Source organism: Lepidochelys olivacea (assembly GCF_965140295.1).
Source record: "Lepidochelys olivacea isolate rLepOli2 genome assembly, chromosome: 25".
NCBI classification, from domain to species: Eukaryota; Metazoa; Chordata; order Testudines; family Cheloniidae; genus Lepidochelys; species Lepidochelys olivacea.
In genome coordinates, this window is record NC_140435.1 from 17,522,037 (window position 1) to 17,547,629 (window position 25,593).

The 25,593-nt window shown below is 46.8% G+C and overlaps 1 protein-coding gene across 2 annotated transcripts; it reads right to left on the minus strand.

The window, feature by feature from the left end:
• Positions 1 to 1,798: 1,798 nt before the first annotated feature.
• SLC25A42 (solute carrier family 25 member 42) lies at positions 1,799 to 24,872 on the minus strand. Of its 2 annotated transcripts, none has more exons than XM_084614609.1 (8): positions 24,806 to 24,872; positions 11,720 to 11,839; positions 8,714 to 8,825; positions 6,254 to 6,279; positions 5,189 to 5,355; positions 4,424 to 4,540; positions 3,659 to 3,810; positions 1,799 to 3,283 (listed from the first exon to the last, which is right to left on the minus strand). In XM_084614609.1, exons 2-8 carry the CDS (start codon positions 11,801 to 11,803, stop codon positions 2,958 to 2,960), a joined length of 984 nt encoding a protein of 327 aa, XP_084470735.1. In that variant the 5' UTR covers positions 11,804 to 11,839; positions 24,806 to 24,872; the 3' UTR covers positions 1,799 to 2,957. The 2 variants fall into 2 exon arrangements, with proteins under 2 accessions (XP_084470735.1, XP_084470734.1); XM_084614608.1 differs by lacking the exon at positions 24,806 to 24,872 and adding an exon at positions 14,806 to 14,910.
• Between the last annotated feature and the right edge of the window lie 721 nt (positions 24,873 to 25,593).

Consider the following 25,593-nt stretch of genomic DNA (forward strand, 5'->3'; position numbering starts at 1 on the left):
AGAGATTTTTAAATTAGCTGCAGCGCTAACAAAAAACCCCCACCCATTCACCCCTCTGGGTCCAGCACTTCCACACCGGCACTTCCTTAGAGTCTCACGTCTCTCCTTGGAGTTTTTGGTACAGATACCCCAGGCTTCTAGATAGAAGAATCTCACCACCCTGGCACTGGTCTCACTCCTATCCAAGTGGGCACTCCCAGGAGTTATGTGACTGAAGGCTACAGCCCATCAGGACTTCTTGGTTCCAGTCTCTCTTCAGACCAGTGCTCATATTTAATACAATGGGTTGAGGGGGAAGACTATTGACGCAGGGAAGATGTCTCAGAAGGACTCATGCTCCCAACTCAGTTCCATCTCCGAGTCTGGGGCCTTCCCCGCTGATGCATCCCCTTTCGCCAGAGAGTCAGGGTCCTACAAGGAACCGAGCACGCTCCGCTGCTACTGACTGCAGTGGTGGGCTGAGGGGCTTCTGCACACAGGATCAGGCCCCTAAATGAGGGTCCACCTTCAAACGGCAGGTGCAACTCATTCGCTATCTGCAGAGCTGGGTGAACCCCTCTAGTGGTTACTTCACTGCCCACCAGGATGTGGTCTAACCCTGACCATAGTGCAGACAAGGGAAACCAGTCTCCTCTTGCGTGTACACAGCTCCCATGCACTCGATGATGCACCCACCACACAGGAAGCCTCCGCACATCAAGAGCCTGATAGCGATTAGACGTACCTTGGACAGTAACACACATGCCACTGGTATGGTATCTCCACTCAGGGAGTCACGCTGCCAGCTTGATACTCCCTCCCCTCCCCCCATCATATAATGGGGACAAAGAGAAGTAACCAGCTTTTCCACTGGGGAAAGGAAAGCGTCAGAGTTCTTGCAAAGGTGCGTGCCACCAATATAAAGAACTTCATGCACCGGATGCTGGCTGGACTCCCCTCCCACCAACGGCAAGGGCTGTTCTTTTAGGGCTCGTTTGTCTCATCTGTCACAAGCGTTTCCAGTTTCTTAAAAATCTTTTAAAAATTGAATTACGTTGTACTTCGACGATGTGACCAGAGACTTTGAGTTTACACTGGATATTCTCATGAAGCCAGAAGCGTCAGACATCTCACAGAGGTCATGTCCTATCTGGGCACCGGCTGTTAGCACAATACTGACGCTCCTCTTTCTAGCAGAAGAACGCGCATACCAGTACTCCAGCATCTAGACTCTCTGGCCAATCCCACGAGAGGATTAAGAACCCAGGGCCAGAGTAGGTGCTTGTCATTAATCACTAGGAAAATATTTGGCATTAGAGGCAGGTTCTGCTCCAAAGAGTGAGTGAGTGCAAAGACTATTAAAAAAAAAAAAAAAAAAGAGGGGTTTAATTTTACCAATTGCGATTCTCTTCATTCTGGCGAATGAACTCTTGATACAAGGTTTGAGCAACAATAATGAACATTTAGTGTCTGGAAGGGACAGATTTTAAATACAACCTAGTTACACACTCTGCTCCGTTTCTGTTCCACACAAGCAGCAGTCCTGCCACATGGAAAGGTGTGTTTGAGGGGTATACTGCTTGGGAGGGGGGAGACATCGGGGTCATTAGAGATGGCTGGACAATTTCTTCCTCCTCGCTTGTGCTCCAAGTTTAAAATAAAGCCACTTGCCCTTCCAAGTCTCTCAGGGCTCTGTTCCCAAAATATTATCGGCGTTGAACTGTCACACTCAAAAGGTGCCTTACGGTTCATTTCACACTTGCAGCTGGGAAGGACTGGCACACCTGGCATGATTCCCAATGGGTGACAATTACATTACTCTTGGTAAACTGAGTTTATTTTCTATGAGCCAAGTTGGTCCAGTACAATTCTAGAATAAGCTAATAGAATCAAAGTTAATCAGCTGAGGTGACATGACCTACGGAGTGTGCACACCAAGGGTGTTCCAAAGCAGGGCCGACAGCTTTAGACAAAGATGAGGTTGAACCCATTAAAAACAGCCACCTTGATAGGTTATTCATAGGTGTGCTGACACCCACCCCGGAGTTTATTCTCACATTGCAGTTTAAGCAGCAACCACAATAATGAAGGATATAATTCATTAAAAACTTTGAGTGTGTAACACTTCCCCCTCTTAATCTCCAGTCTTAATACTGCAATTTGCTAAATCCTTCTGAAAATGCTGTGTTTAAAAATACAACAACTCCGGATAGTGGGGTTTTTAAAGTAGTCTGAAAGCAACACTCTTTCGACTGAATCCAGGCAGTGCTGATGGCAGGCACAGGAATTCCAGATTGAAAGTTGATCTAACTCCAGAGTCTTTGCTAATTTTATAGAGGGACATTATAATGTTTTGTTCAACACAAAGTAAAACCAGAACAAACGATATCTGAAGGAAGGAACACTTCCACACTTCCAGCCAGAGCACACATCCAAATTCTGGAGTAAAAAATTATTTTTAAATAAAAAACTTAAATCCTGGATGTTCCATTTCAAAGGCTATTAACCCTCTCAACTCACATGTGAAGTTCATTGCAGACCGACTGAAATACTGCTTGCCAGGGTGCTTACCGATGTGTAGTTACTAAGAACTGCGTAGCTGGAACAGCTTTCACCTCCCGGATTTCCAGCTCCATCCAGGCAGACTGGCGTCCCCTCCACACCACCTCATCAACACAATGAGCCCAGGAGAGAAGTCAGCAATAGCTTAGTGTGTATCGAAGAGTTAAACACAAGACGGAGGCAGCTACCCTAGAGAAGGCAGCTCTGCTGTCACCCAGAACCACAGGGAGAATTCCATTTGGTGAAGGTTAATTGCATGTCTGGGTTTGGGGATAACTGGGAGGCTCATTAAAAAAAAAAAAACAAGAAGTAAAATCTCAGCAGCAGGGGGTAGCACTAATAAAATGGGACAATGCTAGTGTTTGCTAGACACACACAGAGTACTTCTCCCCTGTAATACTTTGGAAATGAAGCCACTACCTTTCAATATTAGTGCTGATCTGTAATTTACGGAGAAGGATCTGGGTAAGGTCAAAGGTTGTGAAACTTATTCCCACTGCGATTGGACCTTTGACCCAGTTCATGCTGAGTCCTTTGTACAAGCCTCGGATTAGTCCCTCTTCTCTTATAATCTCTCGCATGGTGGGTAGGATGGAACCGTACACGTGTCCCATGACTCCGGCCGTCTGCATTCGCCGACGCACCACGTCCAGAGGGTAGGAGGCCGACTGGCCGATCAAGCCTGCGCAGGCGCCAAACGCGAGACGTTCCAGGGGGTATGGCTGGGCTCTCCCACTGTGATCTGGGAAAGAGGGAGGAAGAGGCAGTGTATAAATTGCTTCCTGGAGTAACTGCATAAATACAAAGTTACATGGTCTAATGGCCAATACAGCAGAGAGGGCGTCAGGAATCCTGGGTTCTCTTCCGCTAGAGGTGTGACCCTACGCAAGCCCTTGAGTGTCAGTTTATCCAGCTATAAAATGGGCACGATGTACCACATCCTGCTGCTTCCCAGTCCAACAGAGGTGAGGAGAGAGGAGACGTCCTTTGGTGCAGGATCGGGGAGGCAGCTTTAAACCTTTTATGACCAAGGGCTAAAGCTCTGAGAAGCGGTTCTGCTGCCAGCCTGAGCTGCCGTCACCAGGGTGTCAGCATTCTGACGCAGGGTGAGCTTTACCTGCATGCAGTTTCTTCAGCGACTCGTAGGTGAAGAAGCTAAGCCCGGCGTACGGGATCACCCCAAGGATGGTGGGCGCAAAGCCCCTGTACAAGGTCTTCAGCCCCTCCTCCCGGGAGATTCGGATGAAGACATGGAGGATATTGCTGTACCTGTAGAAACACAGACCCCAGACATTACCAATGGCCTTTGTGTGCAGGCAGAAATGCTTCCAACCTGCCTCTCAGGGGGACCCACAGGTAACCTGCTTGCTCAGCTGGAGAAATCCACCAACATTTAGCTCTGAGCGTACGATGGGGAGCTCAGAAGGGACTTGATTAAGATGCAGTTTTACAATAAAGCTATTGGAAAGAGCTGGCTTTGTCATTTGTCCATGACCTGTTGACCTAGCAGAGGGCATCCGGTTGGGCCTGTCCTGAAGGAGCAATGTCAAACTGGCCTCTTTGTCCCAAACCAGCACACAAGGTACCTCTCACTTGTGAGCTGATCACTATTTGAATACTGACCTTGTGGGGAAGTCTCTGGCCTGTGTTACGCAGGAGGTCAGAGTAGATGGCTTTGGAATCTATTAATCTCCTTCTGGAGAAGAAAGGTCACTGGCCTATGTCAGACTTGCCGATTCCCAAGGCTGAGTCACCAAACCCAGAGTTACACCAAAAGCTTAGAACAAGGCACGAGTCGGAAAGATGGATTAAAAATCATGTGACCTTCAAAACCATCCACCTCCACCCCGGATGCTTACACCCATTCCCATTAGCCACTTACATCTCCTTCGGCGTGACAGCCATTCGAGCTCGCACCAGGTCCAAAGGGTAGGTTAACATGGCAGCTGTTGTTCCTGCCAGCGAGCCAGCAATGAATCTGGGCAAAGGAGTCAACGTTCTAAAAACGAAAGGGAGACAAAACCAAACCGATCACACCTGCACAGAATAAGGATGGTACTTTTTCTTAGGCTTCCTCCCACAGCTACACTGAGCTGGCTTCCAGCAGCTACTTATACTGGGAGGGGGCAGAGGGGAGCTTGGTGCTGGTGACAGGCTGGGGGCTGCAGCACGCCTGATTTGTGTCTTTCAGACACATCTGCACTACAGCATGGAGAGGGGAGTAAGAGGCCATGCACTAAAGTGCAGGGTGTTTGGTTTTCAGCACTCTGGGGAGGCTGCGTCCCGTTGCTTCTCTTGGCAGTGCTAACCCCAAATGCTATCTGGGCCACTCCTTGCTCACCCATCTAGAAGGCAGGATCTTATCAACCAGAGGGAATCGGCCTGGGACACAATGCAGACTCTAGGCAGCAGGGACACCCCGCATTGCTTAGCTCCTGCCCCACGGTGCTCTACACAGCTGCCCCCTATCCTGGGCTCTCCACCAGTACAGCGTTCAGCTGAGCAGCGATAGGTTCCCACAGCCTAGAGGCACCCGTCACCTACATAACAATCCTAATTCCCACAGGCCTCCAGTCCATACAACCCCTCTCACCCCAACAGTCAGACTCTGCTCCTACGACTAGGCTCAACACTGGCGGCATCTTACTTTCCATGAAAGCCGTAGTAGCTTCCCAGGAGTTGCTTGTACTCTTCGTGCGCACAGAACTGGATGGCAGCATATGGGATCACCCGGACCATCGTGGCCGAGTTCCCACGCCACAGGCTCAAGAAGCCGTCATTGAGGTAGGTGCGATAGATCAGCCTATAGGCTTCCTGCATGCAACAGAAAATGAAAACGGGGTCGAAGGTGAGAGGAGACGACGCTTCCCACTCTTCACCTAGGATGGAGCCAGAACGTCTCCAGCGGGAGGAAGCAAGTCCCAGCAAGACGGCTTCCCTTGGGCCCCCAACCACAATGAGGTGGGAAGACAGTCACTATTTACATTCCCTCCTTTGGGCTGTGCCCCGAATACACAGAACAAGAGCATCAGCATCTCTCAGATAGGAGAAGCATCTTTTAAAAGAGAATGGGACACAAGCAAAGCTGGAAAGAGCCAAAGGGTTCAGAGCGGTTTAAAGACAACATGCCTTTTAGTTTCCTCTTCCAGGGCTGGAGTGATGTCTGCACAGACCACTTTTCAACCCAAATCAATAGACTCATTACAACGCAGAAGGTTTGGGGGATTATAAATATTAGCATGTGCTATCTGTAGCATCAACCTGGCACATACATCATAAAGCACTCTACAAACCACAGGGAGGGATGTCCACCCAAACTCAACTGTGCAATAATCTTTTAAAGAATCCCACTGCTGGCTGAGTGATAACATTGGGTGGGGGAAGATGCAATACCGCATTATGCCCAGCAAGATGGAGCCCAGGGTGCCACCAAATGAAGAACTGATTATCTGCGGTACAGCAGCACCCCTAGGCCCAGAACAAGTCTACGACGGCCACTGTGCGAGGTGCTGCGCAAAGGTATGATGGAGACAGCCTTGCCCCAAGGAGCACGATCAGTTACACTGTTACAAATCTTTTCCTCTGTGCTACTTCGCTATAAACATTGCTAATAAAATTCAAGCCAGACAGTTAAATACAACAGAGCACTTTTATTGCTATTCCTGCCATTAATCAAACCCTTTACATCAACAGGAGACAGACATCACCTCACCTTGGCAGAAAATCTGTTTGCAGACACTAAAAAAAAAGAAAAGAGAAGAACATTAGTGTGAGGACTTGCTGCACATTTAACTAGACAGAGTCCGACAGCCATGCAATTTAGCGAGTAAAATCTATGGGGATGAACTTGGACACCACAGAAGCTGCAAGCTGTTATCAAGCCTTTTCTAGTTCTTAAGTCATGAATTGCATAAAGGAGCAACATAGTGAAAACTTGTTCACATGTGACTGTTGCATGGCCTTGAGAGGATTACAAATCTGTCAGGAATTAGAAAGCAACCGCAGAAGGTGCTGGATTGCTAAAGAAACAAGGTTTTGTTGTTTGTCTTCTTGTAGCCCGGCTTCACACCTGCAATAGGAGTGTTATTAGAACAGAGCATTTAAACACCCTGTAATTTCATCACCAAATACCTTGCATGTCACAGTTAAAGGAAAGCTGTCAAAACTTTGAACAGATGCAAGAAAAGAAATTACACCCAATCTTGCAATGAGCTCCAGGCAGGTATCCTCCCTCCTGCATGGAGTCCCGTTGAAGTCCTGCCCTGTGCAGGATGGTGGCCTCCGGTTGTAATTTGTGCATGGAAGGGATCTATTAAAATATGCTCGACTCTTCACCTGAGAGATTGGCTTATGGGCCACAGGATCTGTGAGCAGCCGCACAGTAACTAGCAGGCGCCGTACGCTTGCTGAGGAAGAAAGCTTCATCTGCTGAGGGCTGTCTGGAAACTGTTTATTGCAAATGTCCACTGCACTGGAACCAGCTCTTCTGCCCTCCCAGCAGCAGGCCACCACACACTTACTAATTTACAAGGGAACTTTTGTAGCTCAGATGGCCCAAGGCTGCTTCCAGCTGCCTGAATAGGAAAGCCACTGCCAGCTAAAACCCCCAGACAGTGAGAAAGATAAGGAAACTCTGCTGGATGCCAAGAGATCAGCCAGAAGTGGTGGTTTCTAATTAGATCGTTCACCTCCTCTGCAGAGAGTTTAACTAGACAGAGAACTTGGCTATTTATAAAACATAGGCCTGTACAAGTTAATGGTGATTTGTACAAACAGCTGCTAATTCACCCCTATTCTCCAGCTCCCATTACACCCTTCAGCTCTCAGTTTGGATCTCTTATGGAAAGTCTTAAACAGGGGAAGTGAAGGGCTCATTCCAGTGAGGTAGACAGTGAGGTGCTATGCTACACACAACTCTGTCAATGCCTCTCTATCCCAACCTAGAGTCACCCTAGCTATCGAAGCTCTCAGATCTCTCCCCCACCCACCCACATTAGCTCTGCTGATGCACTTCTGTCCTGTCCTGCAGCCCCCTGCTATTCCAGAATGGGGCCTCTGCTAAGCCGATATTGATGATCAAGTCAAATCGCCTCAAAATGAATCACATCTAAGGGATTAGATTAAATCGAACTCATTTAATCGGAGATGCAAACCAGATTTAAATCCTTGGCCTCTCTCTCTAAAAGTCTACTACGTTAGGCTACTGTGCACGCACGCACGCTTACTTGTAATATTTAATATTCCTGGGTCGTTCTTCCACTGAAACGGATTTATCAGCCTATAGCTGCAATCTGACAGATGACAAAAATGCTCCCCGTTCTGATCAAATGCATGAGGATGGTCTAGTCAAAGCAGCTGAACTTGGGTTTTCAGTTACGCATATTTAGCATATGGGATATGAAAAGGAATTTGTAGTATAAAGCCAGATATTTTGGACTCTACTTCATTGACTCTTGAAGCAGTCTGTAGAATTGATTTAACTTACAACCAGAATATTTTAACTTAATAATTAACAATGTAAGTTTGAGTAAATATGTTCTACTTACCCATCCTTTAACAGGAAACCCCTGGTGTTTATTTACTTCCGTCTAATTTTCACCATGTCCCCATTCCCTCCTTCCCCTATTCCCTGAGGTTAAGCAGCCCAATAGCATCTTTGTACTTTTCAATGTATATCTCCAAACTGAACCGTCTCACGAAGAGCAGATGTGAAACCCAAACCACTACGCCAAGCCTTCAAAATGGTATTACCCTCCCCCCCTTCAGTTTTAACGGCAACACCTTACAATACATGGCTGCTATATGTTTCGAGAACCTCCCTCACGCCCACAGACGATAAGAGCATGCAAGACCCACACTCACAAGCTGCGCTCATCTTCCACTAAGAAACAGTGGGCTCAGTCCTACACCATGGAAGTAAGTGGCAATATCCCTATGACATGTGGGCATAATCCTAACAGATTTGTGGCCGACTGTCACCTTTCGGGATCAGAACCTATATCCCAAGCAGGAAACAAAGGTCCCACGCTCCTGTCAAAGCCACACAGGGTTTTCTGCAGGTTTAGGAAGAGCAAAACGTCAGAGCACAGACCAGCTGTACTGCTGACAGAGGAGAACAGGCACTCTGTTCTTTTAGAAGCTGTCTGCTTTCTCAAGGGCTCACAGCATTCACCTTGAAATATGATTTTCGTCCTATCTAGCGGGGCTACTGCTGTTTTTGCAACAGCGCCAGCCAATGCACCAGACATCAGGGAGTTGATCACTTTCCTTTTATCCGGGCTCCCCTAGGAAAAAAAACAAAAAACAAAACACATTACATTGCTCAATGAAGGGACAGAGTTGGGTGACTGGGATGCAAACAAACTTTTCTGTACATAGCATCTAAGCATATGCCTGCACAGCAGCGGTCTGGGCACTGAGATAGGGGAACCAGAGTTAGTTACACTGGGTGAAACTGTCCCTGCTGCTAAGCAACACTCGAGTTATACCTGTAGAGCTGTATCCATGCTGGAGCAGTACTAACCCAGGTTAGCCCCAGAACATCCTAGCGCCTATCTCAAGGTTCTTAGTGCTGCACTAAGCTGCTCTATGAATTGTTTCCTAGTGCATTATGGGAGAATTTGTCTGTCCTTCCTAACCCCTGGAGGGCTATGGGCACCCAAGTTCTGGAACCCAGGTTACAACCTGCACCTGCCCTGCAAAGCAGATGGGTTAGAGCCTGTGTTAAAGTGAAGTCCTGGCTCTAATCTATACACCCACCAGGTAAGGAAGCCTGGATTCAAAGCACGTATAAACCCAGGGAAAAGCTGTGTGCGGGTGGACAGTTTATGGCTAAAGCCCAGGCACAATGCAGACATTCATACAGCTGTCTCAGGGCTCTTGGGAGTACATTTGCTTAAACAGTATTTCAACATGTGGGAAACAGCAACTAGCAGTTCTTTACTGCTCAGTTTCTTTCATGAAGCCTTTTATTCACAGGGACTTAGGACAAATGGAAACCAGCGTCAGGGCTTTGGAAACTCAAATACCACCTCCAAAATGCCAGATACTCCAAAGCAGAAATTCAGCTCTGAGCTGGACCCTGAAGAACAAAGATTAAAAGTAGCCTACCAGAGTACAAAGTTCCAAAGTCAATGACCTCTTACCCAGAAGGTGGCCTATCCCTTCCCTGCTAAGATTACAGTGAAAAGCACTGCCCCCCTCTTGATTTAAGTTAAGTACTGAAAGCAAGTTTCTGGTTTTATTTTAAACCTGCACTTCCAGGGACACCACGACCTTATTTCAAACTGGCCCCAACACCACAGAAGCATAAGGCAAGACAAGTTTCTCCTGCGAGATAACTGCAAAGGAAATAGCTTGGTTTCTTATATGCCTGTCATGTTTCAGATTTAGAGTGCAGTTTGCTTTTCATAATACATGCGCAGAAAGCAAGCCAGAGTGTTAAATCTGACACACTGAAGGCAACAAACTGTCAGGAAAGCACAGATTAGTCTTGCCCATGTTAGCTTTTAAAGACACATTTTATGTTTGCATGGCATGTATTATATGTTAAGTGCTCTTTTTTCTCAGATGGATTTGCCCAATTATGACTGTACCCCTTGGTAATGTTGTCTCTGTTCCCCTCGACCAAAGATCTTTAAAAAGCTACGTTATCAAAAATTCTGCTCAATTGTAGTCACCTTCTGACCTCTGCCTGCCCAACCCTAGACGCAGGCAAGAGGTGGGCTCATCTTCAGCCCAAGTTCTGGACAAATAAAGTAAGGGGGAAAACAAGCCGTAATTACTTCTGTAATTACTTCTTTATTCGAGGCCTGTATCAGCCACACGCAGCCCTTGCTAACGTTTGCGGAGTTCTTTAAAACAAACAAACAAACAATCTGCCATGAGACTTCTGCAAGGGGTCAGCCCAGTATCAAAGGCAGCAACACATGCTGCCATAGGTAGGACTCCCAGGTGGTGCCTCAGCGCCCAGAGGGCTGGGAGCTGACAGTGCCCCACTCTGGCTCCCTCCCCCACTCTCCTCCACCCACAGCAATCTTAAAGTGACTCCAGACTGAACTACATCCCAGCAGGAGAATGTGTTGAGCTGGCTTATCCTAAGTCTTTGGAGGGGATGAGGAACAGAGTGAGCAGCCGGGGAAAAAAAAACATTCCCAACCCCATTTAAATAATTCAGCATAGCGCCGAGTTGTATGGAAGAGTATTAGGAGAATCTTGCTGGAAAATTCAGGAAGCGTTTCCAACTTTAGCCTGCTAGAGTCCCAGATAAGCAAGAGTTGGAGTTGGCAAAATTGTGTGGCTTGTTCTGTTGATTCTCACTAACTCTGACTTACACAGGGACTAATCCAGGAAGGTTGGGAGCAAGCAGCTTCTCCGTGCACTGGCTAGTTCTCAAAGCGTCACTTTTGTTCCTTTTTGCCAGTTCCTTAGAACTGCATTTAAAAAGTCTGCTTCAGACACTCTTGCTTCCCAATCATTTTTCTGATGCCAGCCAAGGACAAACTCATACATACCAGAGTTTTCTCCTCTCTTCCCCAGATTATTAATGTAATGAAGGAAAGAGAGGTTCTCGTGAATTTCACTTTGCCCCCTAGGCACACCAGGCTTAGCAGAACACTACATTTGTAAAAAGGACATTGGGAACAGATGGTTTGACCTTTCCATGAAATTTAAAATCCACTGATTCCATTTATATTATTTCCTATTCAGTACTTTAAATACTTTTCCTATTTTTACAACAGCAGCTTCATCACTACTGATACAACACAGCAAACACGCTGACCTAAGGCAGAAAGAGGAGATGTTGGTTATTAGAGCAAAGGCAGGAAACCAAGACTTGTGGCTTCTATTTCCAGATCTGCAACCAAATGCACAACCTGGGACATGGAACGAGTTCTCTGCAACTCAGTGGGATACCCATCTACCTCCCAAAGGGTAGACAGGAGACCAGAGGCATTTCACTGATGTTTGTAAAGTGCTTTGAAATCTTCAATGAAAGCCACTGTTGTACAGCATAATACTTGTAAGCACTGCAGCCGTTTCAGGGCTCCCCATATCAGAGGTCATTTATTTTTCCTTTATGGAATAGCAGCCAGCCAAACCAAATCTCCCCTCCTCCCCCTGCAAATCCATCACACACACCCCTCTAGAACTGCCCTCTAGAACTGCCCGCTCTTACCTCAGATAGAACATGGGTTGGTACAATTGGCTCCACGCCATTCTGTTTTAAACCCACTTGACCTTCCTTCACACCATTACCCATACCAGTCGTGCTTACTAGGCAGAAGATTTGTGGCTCCTACATTTTGATAAAAAAAAAAAAAAAAAGCAGTGGTTACATGAGAGTAGAAATGAACATTTAGGGATTGTTACCAGCTTACACTGGAGTACACAACATGATCTGCAGTAGAGGCCACCTTCAACTGGTAAACCCCCGTCTTAAACCACCCACTTTAAAAGTATCCCAAAAAGGTTTCCAGCACAGTTTATCCTCCACAAACCAGCCAACTTCTGCTTAGCAGCTGATTTCTAATGTTCCCTTAAGTGTGTGGTTTTCCTGTAGTTAAATACTGGGCTGTTATCACTCTGTTTCCCCTGTAAGGCTAGAAAATATGAATTTTACTTTTGGAATCTGATTTATTATTTCCTGGGCCTTCACTGATGTGTGTTGGACCTTCAGAGACCTCCAATCTTTGGAGCCATTGACAGTGTAACAGATCCATGCTCCAGTCTATTTGACTTCAGTGGAAATACATAATAATTGCATCTTTATTCCTTAATATTTTAATAGGAGGGAAAGTAGTAATTGTCATTATGCTTGCTAATATTACATATTAAGATTCCAACTGGTACTGAAGGTTCTAAAGGACAAATTTCCAGAATTGGCACCACAGCATTTCAACTGTTCTAAGAACCAAGATAGAGAGACAAAAAGGGTTCAAAAGGAGATTTTTAGATTTATTCCCTGTATTTATTTTTGTCTTTGTTACCATCCAGCAAGTGTGTCATTGACATCCTCCTATTAATTTTTGATGTTCTACTTCTTCCCACAAAGGATTTCAGTTGTAAATTATATTACTCTTGCTAGGGAATCTTTAAAATTGTCTATTGCCGCTCTCCTCCAGAACATATTTCTTCTCTGTCCACTTCTAACATCCCAGCTCTTGATGACAAGATCAAAACATGCATAATTTCCAGGAGCTAAGAATCAGATACTAAAACTGTTTTACTCCATCATTTGCAGTGAAGCATTCAAGTTGCCAATCATTCGGAGCTTCTAGATCACATTGGACAAGGCGCATTGAAATTTAAGACCTATGCATGGAAAATGGAAACAAAATTGTCACAGCAATAACTTCAGGAAGTCTGGCTTGAGCAGCCAGGTGCTATTTTAGGAAAGTGATCGATCCAATGCATCATCACATCTTCCATAGAGACTATTCTGACAATGCCAATGATTTAAGTGCATAAATATAAATACATAAGTGTCTCCAGAATTTCGTTTATTCACACTAGTTTCAAGCATGTGTGCACTGCAGCTCATTTAACATAGAAGGTTTTTCTCACTTTGATATATGCTCTCCAACTACTCTCATCAAGGGAAGGGTTGCCCAAACCTTTGCTACAGAAGCACATGGATACCACAGATAAAGACCTGAAATACGAAACAAATTGTCATTTCAATTCCTAAACTTCTATCAGTGTCTTGGCTCTTGTACTTTGAGTTTATATTTTCTCTACAATGAAAAAAAGAGACTCAAGGATACATTTAAAAATTCTCAGCAAGCAGCTTTTATCTGAGGCAGCAAGTTGCACTAGACCTCTTTATGAGTGGGTCAGAGCTTTCCTAGAGGCATTCCTGCTCCAACATGATGAGCCTCAAGTGGTCCCATTTGGTTAGTCTCCACTGTAGAGGGGTCCCAGTCCCAGCTCTGACACACTCACTGTGCCCCCTTAGGCAAATCATTTCACCTTTGCCCTTGTTCTATACACAGGGAAGGTGAGGCCCACCAGCGGCCCATCTGAGAGAGGTGTTGCAAGGCTCTCTCAATTAGACTGAAATGGGGTGGTTTTTTGGTTTATTTTGTTTTTTGGTTTTTTTTTTAAAATGAAAGGCACCGAACAAGCATTCTTATTGTGCTATTTTAATCACATCACGGCCATAAAACACTCCCAAAAATCCGTTGGTCACTGCAGCAACACCAATGTAAAGTGAGACACAGACAAAGCTCCTCTGTAATCATGCATGACCAATGTGTTAGCCAGAAAGCTATGCATGACCCATGCGCTCACTTCACAGCAAGAGAAACAGCCCTAAGTATCTTCAGCACCAGACACTACCTGTTTGATAGAGCCACAGCCCATGGAAGCACAGCGATTTGGAAAGCTTGCGATCATATTCCCTTAGGGTTCAGTCTGGGCAAATGCAAGCTGGCTGTACTTTACACAGCATGTGTGTGTGTTATTTATATTGCAGCAGCACATAGGGGCCCCAAACAAGGACCAGGGCCCCCACTGTGCTAGGGGCTACACAGATTTGTAATGAGAAGACATTCCTTGGCCAGGAGAATTTATAATCTGAAAGCAAAGCTTTTGGCCAAGGTGGGCTTCAAGACTGACTGTTTAGCGAGTAACACACACACACACACCCCGTAACAAGATTCTAGCCGGCCTGCAGGAGAGTATAAAAAGAGATCATGACATCAACCAATTTAAAATCCGGTGAAATCCACTCTCATTTTTCAAGGAGCAGAAGAGGAGAAATTTCTCTATGGTCTAGCCAGATGGAAGGTGTAATTTAACTCATTAGGATTCTGCATCATTAGTCAGCAATCAAATGCACAATATATTTTCACCTCAAAAGAAGTTGGCTCTTAGTCACATTTATCCACATGCGTTACAGACAAGTGTGTCATCTGGCTATTTTATAAGCCACATATCTAGATTCTTTCTAGGCATCCTAAACGTATTTTAGTAATTGTGGAAATATGGGGGGGAGGGATAGCTCAGTGGTTTGAGCATTGGCCTGCTAAACCCAGGGTTGTGAGTTCAATCCTTGAGGGGGCCATTTAGGGATCTGGGGCAAAAATTGGGGATTGGTCCTGCTTTGAGCAGGGGGTTGGACTAGATGACCTCCTGAGGTCCCTTCCAACCCTGATATTCTATGATTTATGTGAGCTAAAATGAACTGCCTGCCCCATGTCCATTACTGGATACACAGTACAGTCTACATGTTAAAAAATTAAGCAGCACTGTTTGACTCACCTCTTTAGCTTTGCTCATTGAGTATTTGAGCACACTGCAGCCTCCAGAGTAATTAAACTGTAAAATTAACCCTTCAACAGGTCAGGTGTTCTGTTTTCTTAGAGGCTAGTTTTGGTAGCTCTCCCTGATTAAAGGAAGAGCAAAACAGAGTCAAGTTCTTCAAATAATGCAGACAACTCACTTGGAGAGATGTTGCACAAGGAAGAATTTAGTTCATTGCCCGGACCGAACCCTAAGGGAACATGATCACAAGCTTTCTAAATCGCTGTGCTTTCATGGGCTGTGGCATGAACCCTAAGGCATCAACAGCTCTTTCATTTAAAGAATTGATTTTTTTTTTAAATATTTCAAACTTATAGCACAACTCATCACATAAAGATGAATTCACCAAGATACCCTGCAAGTTGCAATAATAGATGACAGGAAGGGTTAAGCCAGAGTTCTCTGGATATGGAGACAAAGTAACAGAGTTACATTGCAGGTTACTATGCGTTTCCCTTTAAACTGACTTCTCAATTAAACCTACTTACAAATAGTTTGACTTGATATAATCTGATCTACAGTACACGAAATCCTTAGCTTGTCACCCAGCTACATCCTTTCCTGGGGCAGCCAGCATGACAGGTACAGCAGGCAGAAAACAGCAACTAGAACAAGTTCTCTCTTGGCCCCCTGGCAAGAGCTAATCCTGCATTGATCACAAAGACACTCACATTGCATGGATGTTTATTCACCGCTTCACTAATGCTGCAAAATCTGTGTGCCGTGCCCAGCTGCTCTTAAGCACTCTGACACCCTGGCAAACATAAAAGCAGACCTAGCCATTCCAGTTTACACATTTACTACTGTGGTCAGAATATAGCAGAAGGCCAGGCATCCGGCACACACAAACTGGCTTGCAGCCTGTCATTGCCAAAGAGACATTTGCCCTAAAAATACCCACTGGAATTTAGATCTATTGCAGGACACTAAAATTTCTAGTAGAATGTCAATTACTCCAGTGTGAATGGCCAAGATATTACAAAGCAAACGTTCAGCAGTGTCAGCTAGTTGCATATCAGCTATGGTTATTTTCTAAGAAACATTTGCTTTTAGCTTGGAGAATGCCAGTGGTGACTATGGAAATGGTTTAGAACACTGGACACGGCGTTCTGACTGACAGGTAGTGGCCTAACCACAGGGCTCTGGCCGACAGAGGCATACGTCCCATCTCCATGGGCATACGTCCCATTTCACAACAGCAGCAGGACAAGCAGTGCACTTCAAATTAGTTGCATTTTTCCAGCAGATGCAGTTAAGGGTTACTGTGGCTTTGTGCCACAAGAAATATGCTATAAACACCCAGAAATACAGTTGTGATTGATCCAAGAGAAGCAGGTCTGAGGGTGAACAGGTACAAGGCATGCAGAGGCCTGGAAGGCATTTCCTTCTCTAATTAAAGCTCAGAGGCAGATGGCCAGTGACAAAGGGAGCTTGGAACAAAATTGCTGCTTGTTTTTCAACACAAATTTACAGCATAAAATGGAGTCTAATAATTAACACCTACCACATGCCATTCATCCCCAAGGATTGCAAAGTACTTTATAAATGTATATACACAGACACAGATTACCTTTACCCACTACCGAGATACAGGTACCACAGCACAGACCAACATATTTCATATTGGCTCCGTATTAGCTTCTATCAAGAAATTGTAAATACTGCATTCAGCTGAAGCTGCAGAGGAATTTAGAAGGCAGGAGGTAATTGCCAATGTTAGATCGGCATATGCGCAATGTGCCCAGCCATTTGATGGTGTCATCACAGCCAGGCAGAGCAATAGTAGCCTGCCGTTGGAATAAGTCCATGGGGCACTCGCCAAGGATATGAGACAGTCTGAAGTTGACCACAGCTGCGTTGTGGGTCATTAGAAAAACCCCATTGAAAGAGGTTAGCCACACAACTGCCCTGTCCTGTTCGAAATTGGGTCAAAGTTGACCACCAGTGCCTTGGCAGATCAAAACGTGGTGGACAGATGGTTGGGTCTGTGATGAGAGAGCGATTAATGACGGTGGTCACTGATCACTCGTTGCACCAAGCAGATTCCACCGTCATGTCGTGTGGTGGCACAAGTGACCATAAAGGATATCTATAAGACAGGTGAGCTGGCGGGTGGTTGAAGAGATCTGCGTACAAAGGCAGATCGCTGTTCTCATGGATCTTGGCCAGCAGCATAACTGAGGCCTTCTCATGGTGAATATGGGGCAATGCTAAGTATCAGTAGCCGTGGCAATGGAGTTGCCCATAAAGTCCTGGTTAACAATACACATGGCTTTGTTGAGCTCTACATCGACCAGATGAGTGACACCAGACAGGAGAACAGTACTCTGCTGTTGAACGGCAAAGGGCAAGGACTGATGTTCTAAGCGTCCAGGTGCTCACACCCTAGATTGAGCCAGTCAATTTTCTGAGCAGGTCGTTCCAAGGGCTGACCTTGGCTGCCGTCTTCCTCAAGTGGTTGCAGTACATTAATGACCTATCCAACATCACACCAAAGTAAACTGGGTTTGGATTATGCTGCAGGTGTTGGCAGTTGAGGAAAACGTTTAACTCGTGGCTTGCGCTTGCATTATGCAGATTAAATATACTAGAAACCATCTGGGAAAATCTCAGCTGCAGGTGCCATCGACTACAATGGTCTGCCATGAGCTATTTTGCCTACTAACACCTGTTTTTACTAGAAGTATCATGTTCGCATCTCCTTTTCTCCCATTGCTTTGCACTAGTTTTTCAGACTAAGCTTCTCAAGGAGGGAACCACATCCCCTTATATGAGGGTACAGCACCGAACAGAACAGGACTCTGTTCCTGATTATGGCCTCTAGGCACTACCATAATATAAACACTGTCTGAAGTAGGAATTCACACCAGGGTGGAATTTCAATTTGATGCAAGGAAAGTTACATACATAGCTCCCACCGCTACAGGGCCATACAAGCTCCATTCAGAAGTGTTGGTCTCACTCATTGACCAATACCTACTTAGTTCCTACTTGTTCAATTTGTTCATCATCTCACTAATGATCATTCCTCCCCGTTTCAGTTTATGGGAGATCACTTTGCAAAAGAGTTTTCACACATTTTCCCAGACAAAGTGAACACTTAACTGAAGTTATTCAACATCAGTCAGGAAAAAGAAAAGGAGGACTTGTGGCACCTTAGAGACTAATAAATAAAAAATAAATTTTTGTTAGTCTCTATTTGTTAGTCTCTAAGGTGCCACAAGTCCTCCTTTTCTTTTTGCGGACACAGACTAACACGGCTGCTACTCTGAAACCTGTCAACATCAGTCAGGAAAGTCAATTGATTAGGTTTGCCTCAGTTGTTAAACTGAGCGATTGAGCTTGACAGAAAAAGAGGTGTGGTAATAGCTGAAACTCCAGAGGCTGAGGGCTTGTCTACACTGGCACTTTACAGCGCTGCAACTTTCTTGCTCGGGGGTGTGAAAAAACACCCCCTGAGCACAGCAAGTTGCAGCGCTGTAAAGCACCAATGTAAACAGTGCCCCAGCGCTGGGAGCTACACTCCTCGTGGAGTTGCGTTTTTTAGTGTTGCCAGTGTAGACTAGCCCTAATTCTTCCTTCAGATGAAAGCCACATTGCTTTTCACATTTGTCAAGCCAGTTCTGAAAAAGCTCACTCCATAGACTTGGACTGGAGAATCAGTCCAAACACAGATTTATGTACAAACTTGACCCTGATGCATAAGGCCTGAAAAGTTCATGGAATTTACCAGTTTGCACCCATGTTTTTTAGCACAACGCACACTTTAGTGATTCATTAATGAATCACTGAACGGACCTTTCGTTACCAGAAACGTATCTTCAAGTTCAACATGTTTTCCCAGTTCTAAAGTACAGGCAAATACTGCTTGTTTTCCCCTACTCCTGAAGAGACAATACTATTCCAACCAGCACAACAACATGTAAGAAAGGAGATAAAAATTCCTTACATGGTTTTAGACTATCTAGCTTGAACTGAGAGAAAGTCACTGGCCACTGGGGAACGCTTATTTAAAAAGCCCAGTAATTAAGCCAACTGCGCTAGTCAGTGCTGTCAGGCCCTACGGTTTGAACTGAGCTCAGAATGCCTGTTCCACAAAATGGAAAAACTTGGCAACTTCAGAGACCACAACTGATTCTCTAAAGTGCAGCTGGGAACTCCTCCACAATACCTTCTATAGCCAAAGACTGGAGATTAGTTCTTTGCTGCAAGACAAATAAGCAACCCTGTTGAACTGGGAGGGGGAGAAATTAATTCATTAGGGAAGTCTGAGGAGCCAGACTATCAAGGTGAGGGAGTACACTGTCTCTGACAACTATCCTCACAGCAAAAAGAGAGGAAAAAAAGCAGTCTCCCAGAAGCCTGCAACACTCTGGTCAGGCAAATTCAACCTACCCACTATTGATTTTCCAGCCAATCAACCTCAGTCCTGACTTACAACACCCCTGCCACCAGGGGCACTGGAACAGGGGGGATCTGGGGGCCACAGCCCCATCACTTTTTACTGACTGTAAGGGTCAGCGACGGGGAGGGGGCAAAAAGGAGCGAGGGGCAGGGTCTTGGAAGGAAGGGACAACGTGGGGGCAGGGCCACAGTGTCGATTCCCCCCCAGTTGGGGAGAACTTCCGTCGCCCTGCCTGCCACCCTAGTGCAGGGTATTTCCTTTGCAGAAGGGACTGGATGTTCAAAAATGTACAGAGACAAGAACACTGTTGAGGAAATTTATCACAGGTGACACGAGGCAGATATGACGCAGAGCTGCCAACAGATGTAATGCCAGGGTCATTCACTCAACATACCCTGAATCATTACCACAAAACAAATGAGGCTTTACAACTTCAAAGGCACGCATGGTGCTTTGCAGCATAAGTCAACAAACCCCTGGCCCTGCAGAGCTTACATGCAATACAAGGAGGCAAAAGCTAAAAGACATTGGGGGAGAAGGGGAAAGTCACTTGAACAGTTTGTTTCACATTTATCTTGTCAGCATCACATATCTGTCAGTGAATTAAGCATGAAGCCAGGTACGAGCAGAGGATGGGAATGGAGGCAGCAGAAAGCTAGCCTGGAGAGAGGAGTTTTGGGGAGGAGATGGAGGCTGTTGGCCCATGGGATGCAGCTCCAGAGACAGAAAGGGAAAGAGGCACCAAGCGCCTAGCTGGGAGGAGGCAGAGGGTTTGTTAGAGTGAGCAGTGATGGCACAGAGGGAAAACACAGGCCGGCAAAATGTTACAAGAGTGACACATGGTTAATAGGCATGGTATCGTCCTCACAGCTGTCTGTACACAAAAGTTCTGCCTACACTTGCTTTTTACCTGGTCCATCACTAGGGTTCCTACAGTAAATATAAATAATACTTGGTGTTCTAGGCTTAGATCAATTCCAATTAAAATGGCTTAGAACGTGGCTACATGGCTTTTGGGAGAAAAATTTGACAGGGGGGATGATGCGGGCAGCCATTGTGGACTGACTGGAGGCAGGAGTCAACATTTCGATAGTGACTGAGAGATGACAGGTAGCTTGGGGACAGGCTCTGAAGGGCTTTGAAAGCGAAGACAAGCAGCTTATGGTTTGAACCAACAGAGAAGGGGGAGCCAAGGAAGGGGTGCAAAGAGAGGGGTGACATGGTCAAGGCAACAGGCTGGGAGAATAATCTTGGCAGCAGCATTCTGATCAATGTAGCACTAATCAAGCTGTGAGATGCTGAGAATCTGAATGAGAACTTTCCCTGAGTGGATGGAAAGGAAAGGTCGTATCTTAAAGGTATTATGCAGAAAGAATCTACAAGGTTTAGACAGAGAGTCTGGAGGTGAGGGACTAGACAAGCAGATCACACAATAGCTAGAAGCAAAGTGTTTCCCCTTTCCTTCCTGTCACTGACTGGAATACAAGCATTGCTAGTCCGAATACTTGCAATCTTCATCCGGAGCTATTTCAGTACAACAACTTTGATCATTATAGCCTCTACCTTAAAACCCAGATTTTATTTAAGAGGGTCAGAGCTCAAGATGATAAAACATTAACTCAGTCTTACTTCATTAAACCAGAACTGAAACGGATGTGCCTTAACAGAAACATTTTTCTTATTTCTCAATAGTGATGCTCTTTCATGTTGCATATATGGTCTGAACTTCAGCTGGAAGTATCCAATTATTTCAGTTCATTTTAACCATGCTATGGCACATCTTATATTAAGTTGCTACCGTGAACTTAAGCATCCGTCCTGCCTAACCAAAGCACTTTGTACAACGCTGTTAAGATACACCCAACTTGGTAGGCCCAAAATTTGACATAATGGCGCATATTTTGACTGCCATGCATGACAACAAGGTCCAGTGGATTAAGAGCAGATCTGGGAGCAAGGAACTCCAGAAGTCTAAAGTAAATCAGCCTGAGTTTTGGGGTTAAACAACTTACTCAAAGTTGCACAAACTGTGCTTCTGCTCATCCCCTCTGCAAAGTGGGGAAAATACCTTCCCTTCCCTGCAGAATTGCAACAATTAATATTTCTACAGCAATTTGAAGAAGGACAGCACTAACTACATCAGCATTAATGCATTAGTGCCAGTTTTACATGAGAAAGAGATATACATCTCAAGGGTTGGTGGGTTGGGTATATTTAGCAGCAGAATTGCCAAGGAAAAGGTGACTGGTTCCTGTACCTTTTCTAATACTAAATTTGTTTGGCCTAGTATGTACTAAGCCCATGGTAATCTGCTTCAAGAGGTAACAATACACTCATTTCAAATCAGCACTGGCCACCTGGCGTTGTATTGTCCTTAACCCTTAAGGTCCGCATGCCAGGTACAGTACATCTATGAAACACCTTGCCTCCAGGTGGCCCTGGCCCTGCCTAAGTCAGTACATTGCAGCAGCTGTTCACAATGGCTGTACAAAGATACTACCGTGGCAGAGGCTGTGAAACTGGCCTGGAGCCAGCAAGACCTCAAAGCTGGTGCTCTCTCTGCCCCAAGGACCCAGTCATTCTGTATACAGAGTTCCTGCTGAAGTAAAGCGGAATACTGAGGGAGATCTAATTGAGAGAGACTGCAAGACAATAAGACCAAAATCTGAAAGGTGGGGGGGGGTTCAGTGTGAATGGCTGATTTCCAGAAAAATGTCAAGCACCCACAATTCCAGCTGAAGTCAATAAGATGTGCAGATACGCTGTGCCTCCGACAATCCAGCTCTGGTGTTTCAAACCAGGCAACTAAATTCAGTGGCCACTTTGTTAAACATAGAAAATAGGCCAACATTTTCCGATCGGGTCATTTTTAACTGCATTCACTTTTAGATCATGGGTGAGTCATACCAGCCCTCTAGAAACCCTTACAATACAGACTCTCTTCTCTCCATTATTTTGTCACACTCACTGACTATAGATACCTCCGGTTCCCCTCATCACTTCAGCCATTTAAAAATAAATAAATAATAAAGCATGTTTCCAAAACATTCCAAATTGCCCGTGGGGTGTTTGTGTGGTTGGTAAAACAACCTCCAGAAAAAGCCTTGCATATTAAGAGGCTGTGAAGCACAAGGATGCAACCTTATCTTCCAAGTGAGGATGAACTTCAACCCACATTTTTTAGCTAGCTGACTAGCATATTCCTGTGCAACTGCATTCATTAACTTCACTGCCATCTTTAAACCCTCAGCGCTACCCAAGACAGCAATTGTATAGTGCAGAAGCTTGACATTTTATAATATAATAGCAGTAATTAGTACACCTTTAGTGTAGTACCTGGCATATTCAGCAGAACTATAAAATGGCACTGATTAACTTACATGACCCTTTCCAACATATTCTGCTTTTTGTTGTTGTTTTTTTGTTCCACCTTTAAGACTAGTTTGAGCATGTTTTCCCACTTCCATGTTTGGAGGCAGAGCCAGGGCAGTGGCTAAACTGGAGTGGGATAAGGGAGGAGAGATTCAGAGTGCTCAGTACTCCATGTGTTACTTTCTAGCCCTCCTGTATCTATCCCTGAGCAACAACATCCAGCCCCATATTCTTCCCACAGTTATTTCAGCTTACAAAAATGCACTTATCTAGTGGTCTGGAAACACATATCTGAAGGAATATTTGGCTTGAACAGAGCCTTGAGATGATCATATTTAAGGAACAAACACCTGATGCAGAAGATTTCTGTATCATATGTATTGTATTTTCAGATTTGGTTCTAAAGTGTTAAACGTGATATTCACAGGGAAACTGTGCCCCTTGAACACATATTGTTTGTGCAGAAACTTGATGGTGGCAAGAACAGGAATAGCAAGTAGGCCTTTTACCATCAGAAGATCATGGGGGAAGGGAAGAGAAAACGGAATTATATCAAGTCAATATTAAGAGGAGATATTTGCTCAATATCTCCTCTGAATACACTGCATCTGAGAAGTCCACTAAGAAATTATTCCTAGTTGTTGGTCAACTGACCAGCACAGTAACTCAGCTTTACCCTTCGACTGATCTTTACCTATTCATGGTAAATAGGCCCAATGCCCTGTGATGGGATGTTAGATGGGGTGGGATCTGAGTTACTACAGAGAATTCTTTCCTGGGTATCTGGCTGGTGAGTCTTGCCCACATGCTCAGGGTTCAGCTGATCGCCATATTTGGAGTCAGGAAGGAACTTTCCTCCAGGGCAGATTGGAAGAGGCTCTGGGGGTTTTTCACCTTCCTCTGCAGCATGGGGCACGGGTCACTTGCTGGAGGATTGTCTGCACCTTGAAGTCTTTAAACCATGATTTGAGGACTTCAATAGCTCAGACATAGGTGTGAGGTTTTTTTTGTAGGAGTGGTGGGGGAAATTCTGTGGCCTGCGTTGTGCAGGAGGTCAGACTAGATGATCATAATGGTCCCTTCTGACCTTAATATCTATGAAATCTATGATTGCCAAATTTGACAGGAAGTTGAAAAATACTATGCAGCTTATCACCTGATCATTGACCCAAAGACAAAAGGAGAGGGAAGAGAGGGTGGTTGGGAAACATTGCAAAGTATCCCCCAAATACACACTAAGATGCTTTTCCACCACCAGAAAGACACCATCAAACAGATCGGAGCTTGCATGCTCCAGGCTGACAGAGCCAGTGACCAGATCCCTCTAACCCACAAGCCAGCGCTGTCCACTAACACAGGGCACCAATGAAGAGGGTCAAAGGAATATTTACACAATATCACAAAGCTAATTCAGGGGGGCCTTGTCCCACAATGAGGGGGGCAAAGGGGTGCACCAGAAAGACCCCTAACCCACACTTCAGGGTCCCATGTAACTCAGGAATGGAAGGGAGAAGGTTTCAGGTTTTCCCCTGACAGCAGAGCGCTGGGACAGGGTGCAACTACCCCACCCACGGAGAAGGGGCTTCCCATGACGGGATCAAGTCCTTGTGGGTGCTGCTCCCCCTCTCAGCCCTTAGCATCCTCTGGGAGGGGACCTGAGCCGAGAGCAGAGGCACCAGCGCCCCGGGGAACGAGGGGGCCGTCCAGGCAGGGACCTAGGTGACAGCTGGGGCTGCTGGGCCAGTGAGGAGGATGCCCCACAGCAGGCTGCCGGCCGCCCCCCAAGCTGGTCAGGGGCTCTGAGCCCCACAGGGCGCTGCGGGGGGGGGGAACTAGACCGTCCCCCCCGTTCCCCAGAGGGGCTGTGGTTACACCTGTGCCCCGGGGCAATTACTCGCCCAGCTCCTCTGCAGCTGGGGGAGGTTACCCCTGGGGGGCCCTCCCCTCCAGCAACAGGGGGCAGCCAGCACCTCCCCAGTACGATACTGAGGGGGATGACCCCCCCCAATTCAGGGCTGGGGGGCGACCAGGAGGACCCCCCCATTCGGGGCAGCCAGGGGGACCCCCCCATTCGGGGCTGGGGGGCGGGGCAGCCGGGGGACCCCCCCATTCGGGGCAGCCAGGGGGACCCCCCCATTCGGGCTGGGCGCGCCCCTCCCCCCGCGGAGGGCTCCCACTCACCGGCTCGGCCCCGCGCTGCTGCTGCTGCTGCCGCCGCGGCCTCTTGGGTCCCCCGCGCTGCCGTAGGCGCTGGGCGGGGCTCCACTCCCAACCGGCCAATCAGTGCTGGGGGGACGGCATTCTGCCCGGTGAGTGGCAGCAGCCCCAAACACCGACAGCTTCGTCAGCCAATCAGCGAGGGGAAGGGGGAGAGGGGAGACGGGAAGGTGAGCTGGGAAAGGGGGGAGTTGGCAGCTGCACCGGGCACTGCCCCCCCCCAGTCACTGGCCCCTCCCTGCGCTGCCCGCCCCTCCCCCTCCAGTCACTGGCCCCTCCCTCCGCTGCCCGCCCCTCACTGCCCTGCACCGGGCACTGCCCCCCCCCAGTCACTGGCCCCTCCCTGAGCTGCCCGCCCCTCACTGCCCTGCACCGGTCACTGCCCTCCCCCCCCCCCAGTCACTGGCCCCTCCCTGCGCTGCCCGCCCCTCACTGCCCTGCACCGGTCACTGCCCTCCCCCCCCCAGTCACTGGCCCCTCCCTGAGCTGCCCGCCCCTCACTGCCCTGCACCGGTCACTGCCCTCCCCCCCCCAGTCACTGGCCCCTCCCTGCGCTGCCCGCCCCTCACTGCCCTGCACCGGTCACTGCCCTCCCCCCCCCAGTCACTGGCCCCTCCCTGAGCTGCCCGCCCCTCACTGCCCTGCACCGGTCACTGCCCTCCCCCCCCCCCAGTCACTGGCCCCTCCCTGCGCTGCCCGCCCCTCACTGGCACTGCACTGCACCCATCACTGCCCTCCCCCCCCCAGTCACT

Coding starts and splice junctions, on each gene's coding strand:
- SLC25A42 (XM_084614608.1), bottom strand. Junction 5,356..6,253: donor CAAACAGATTTTCTGCCAAG/GTGAGGTGATGT, acceptor TGTTGCATGCAG/GAAGCCTATAGGCTGATCTA. Junction 3,284..3,658: donor GCTGAAGAAACTGCATGCAG/GTAAAGCTCACC, acceptor CCTCTTTCCCAG/ATCACAGTGGGAGAGCCCAG.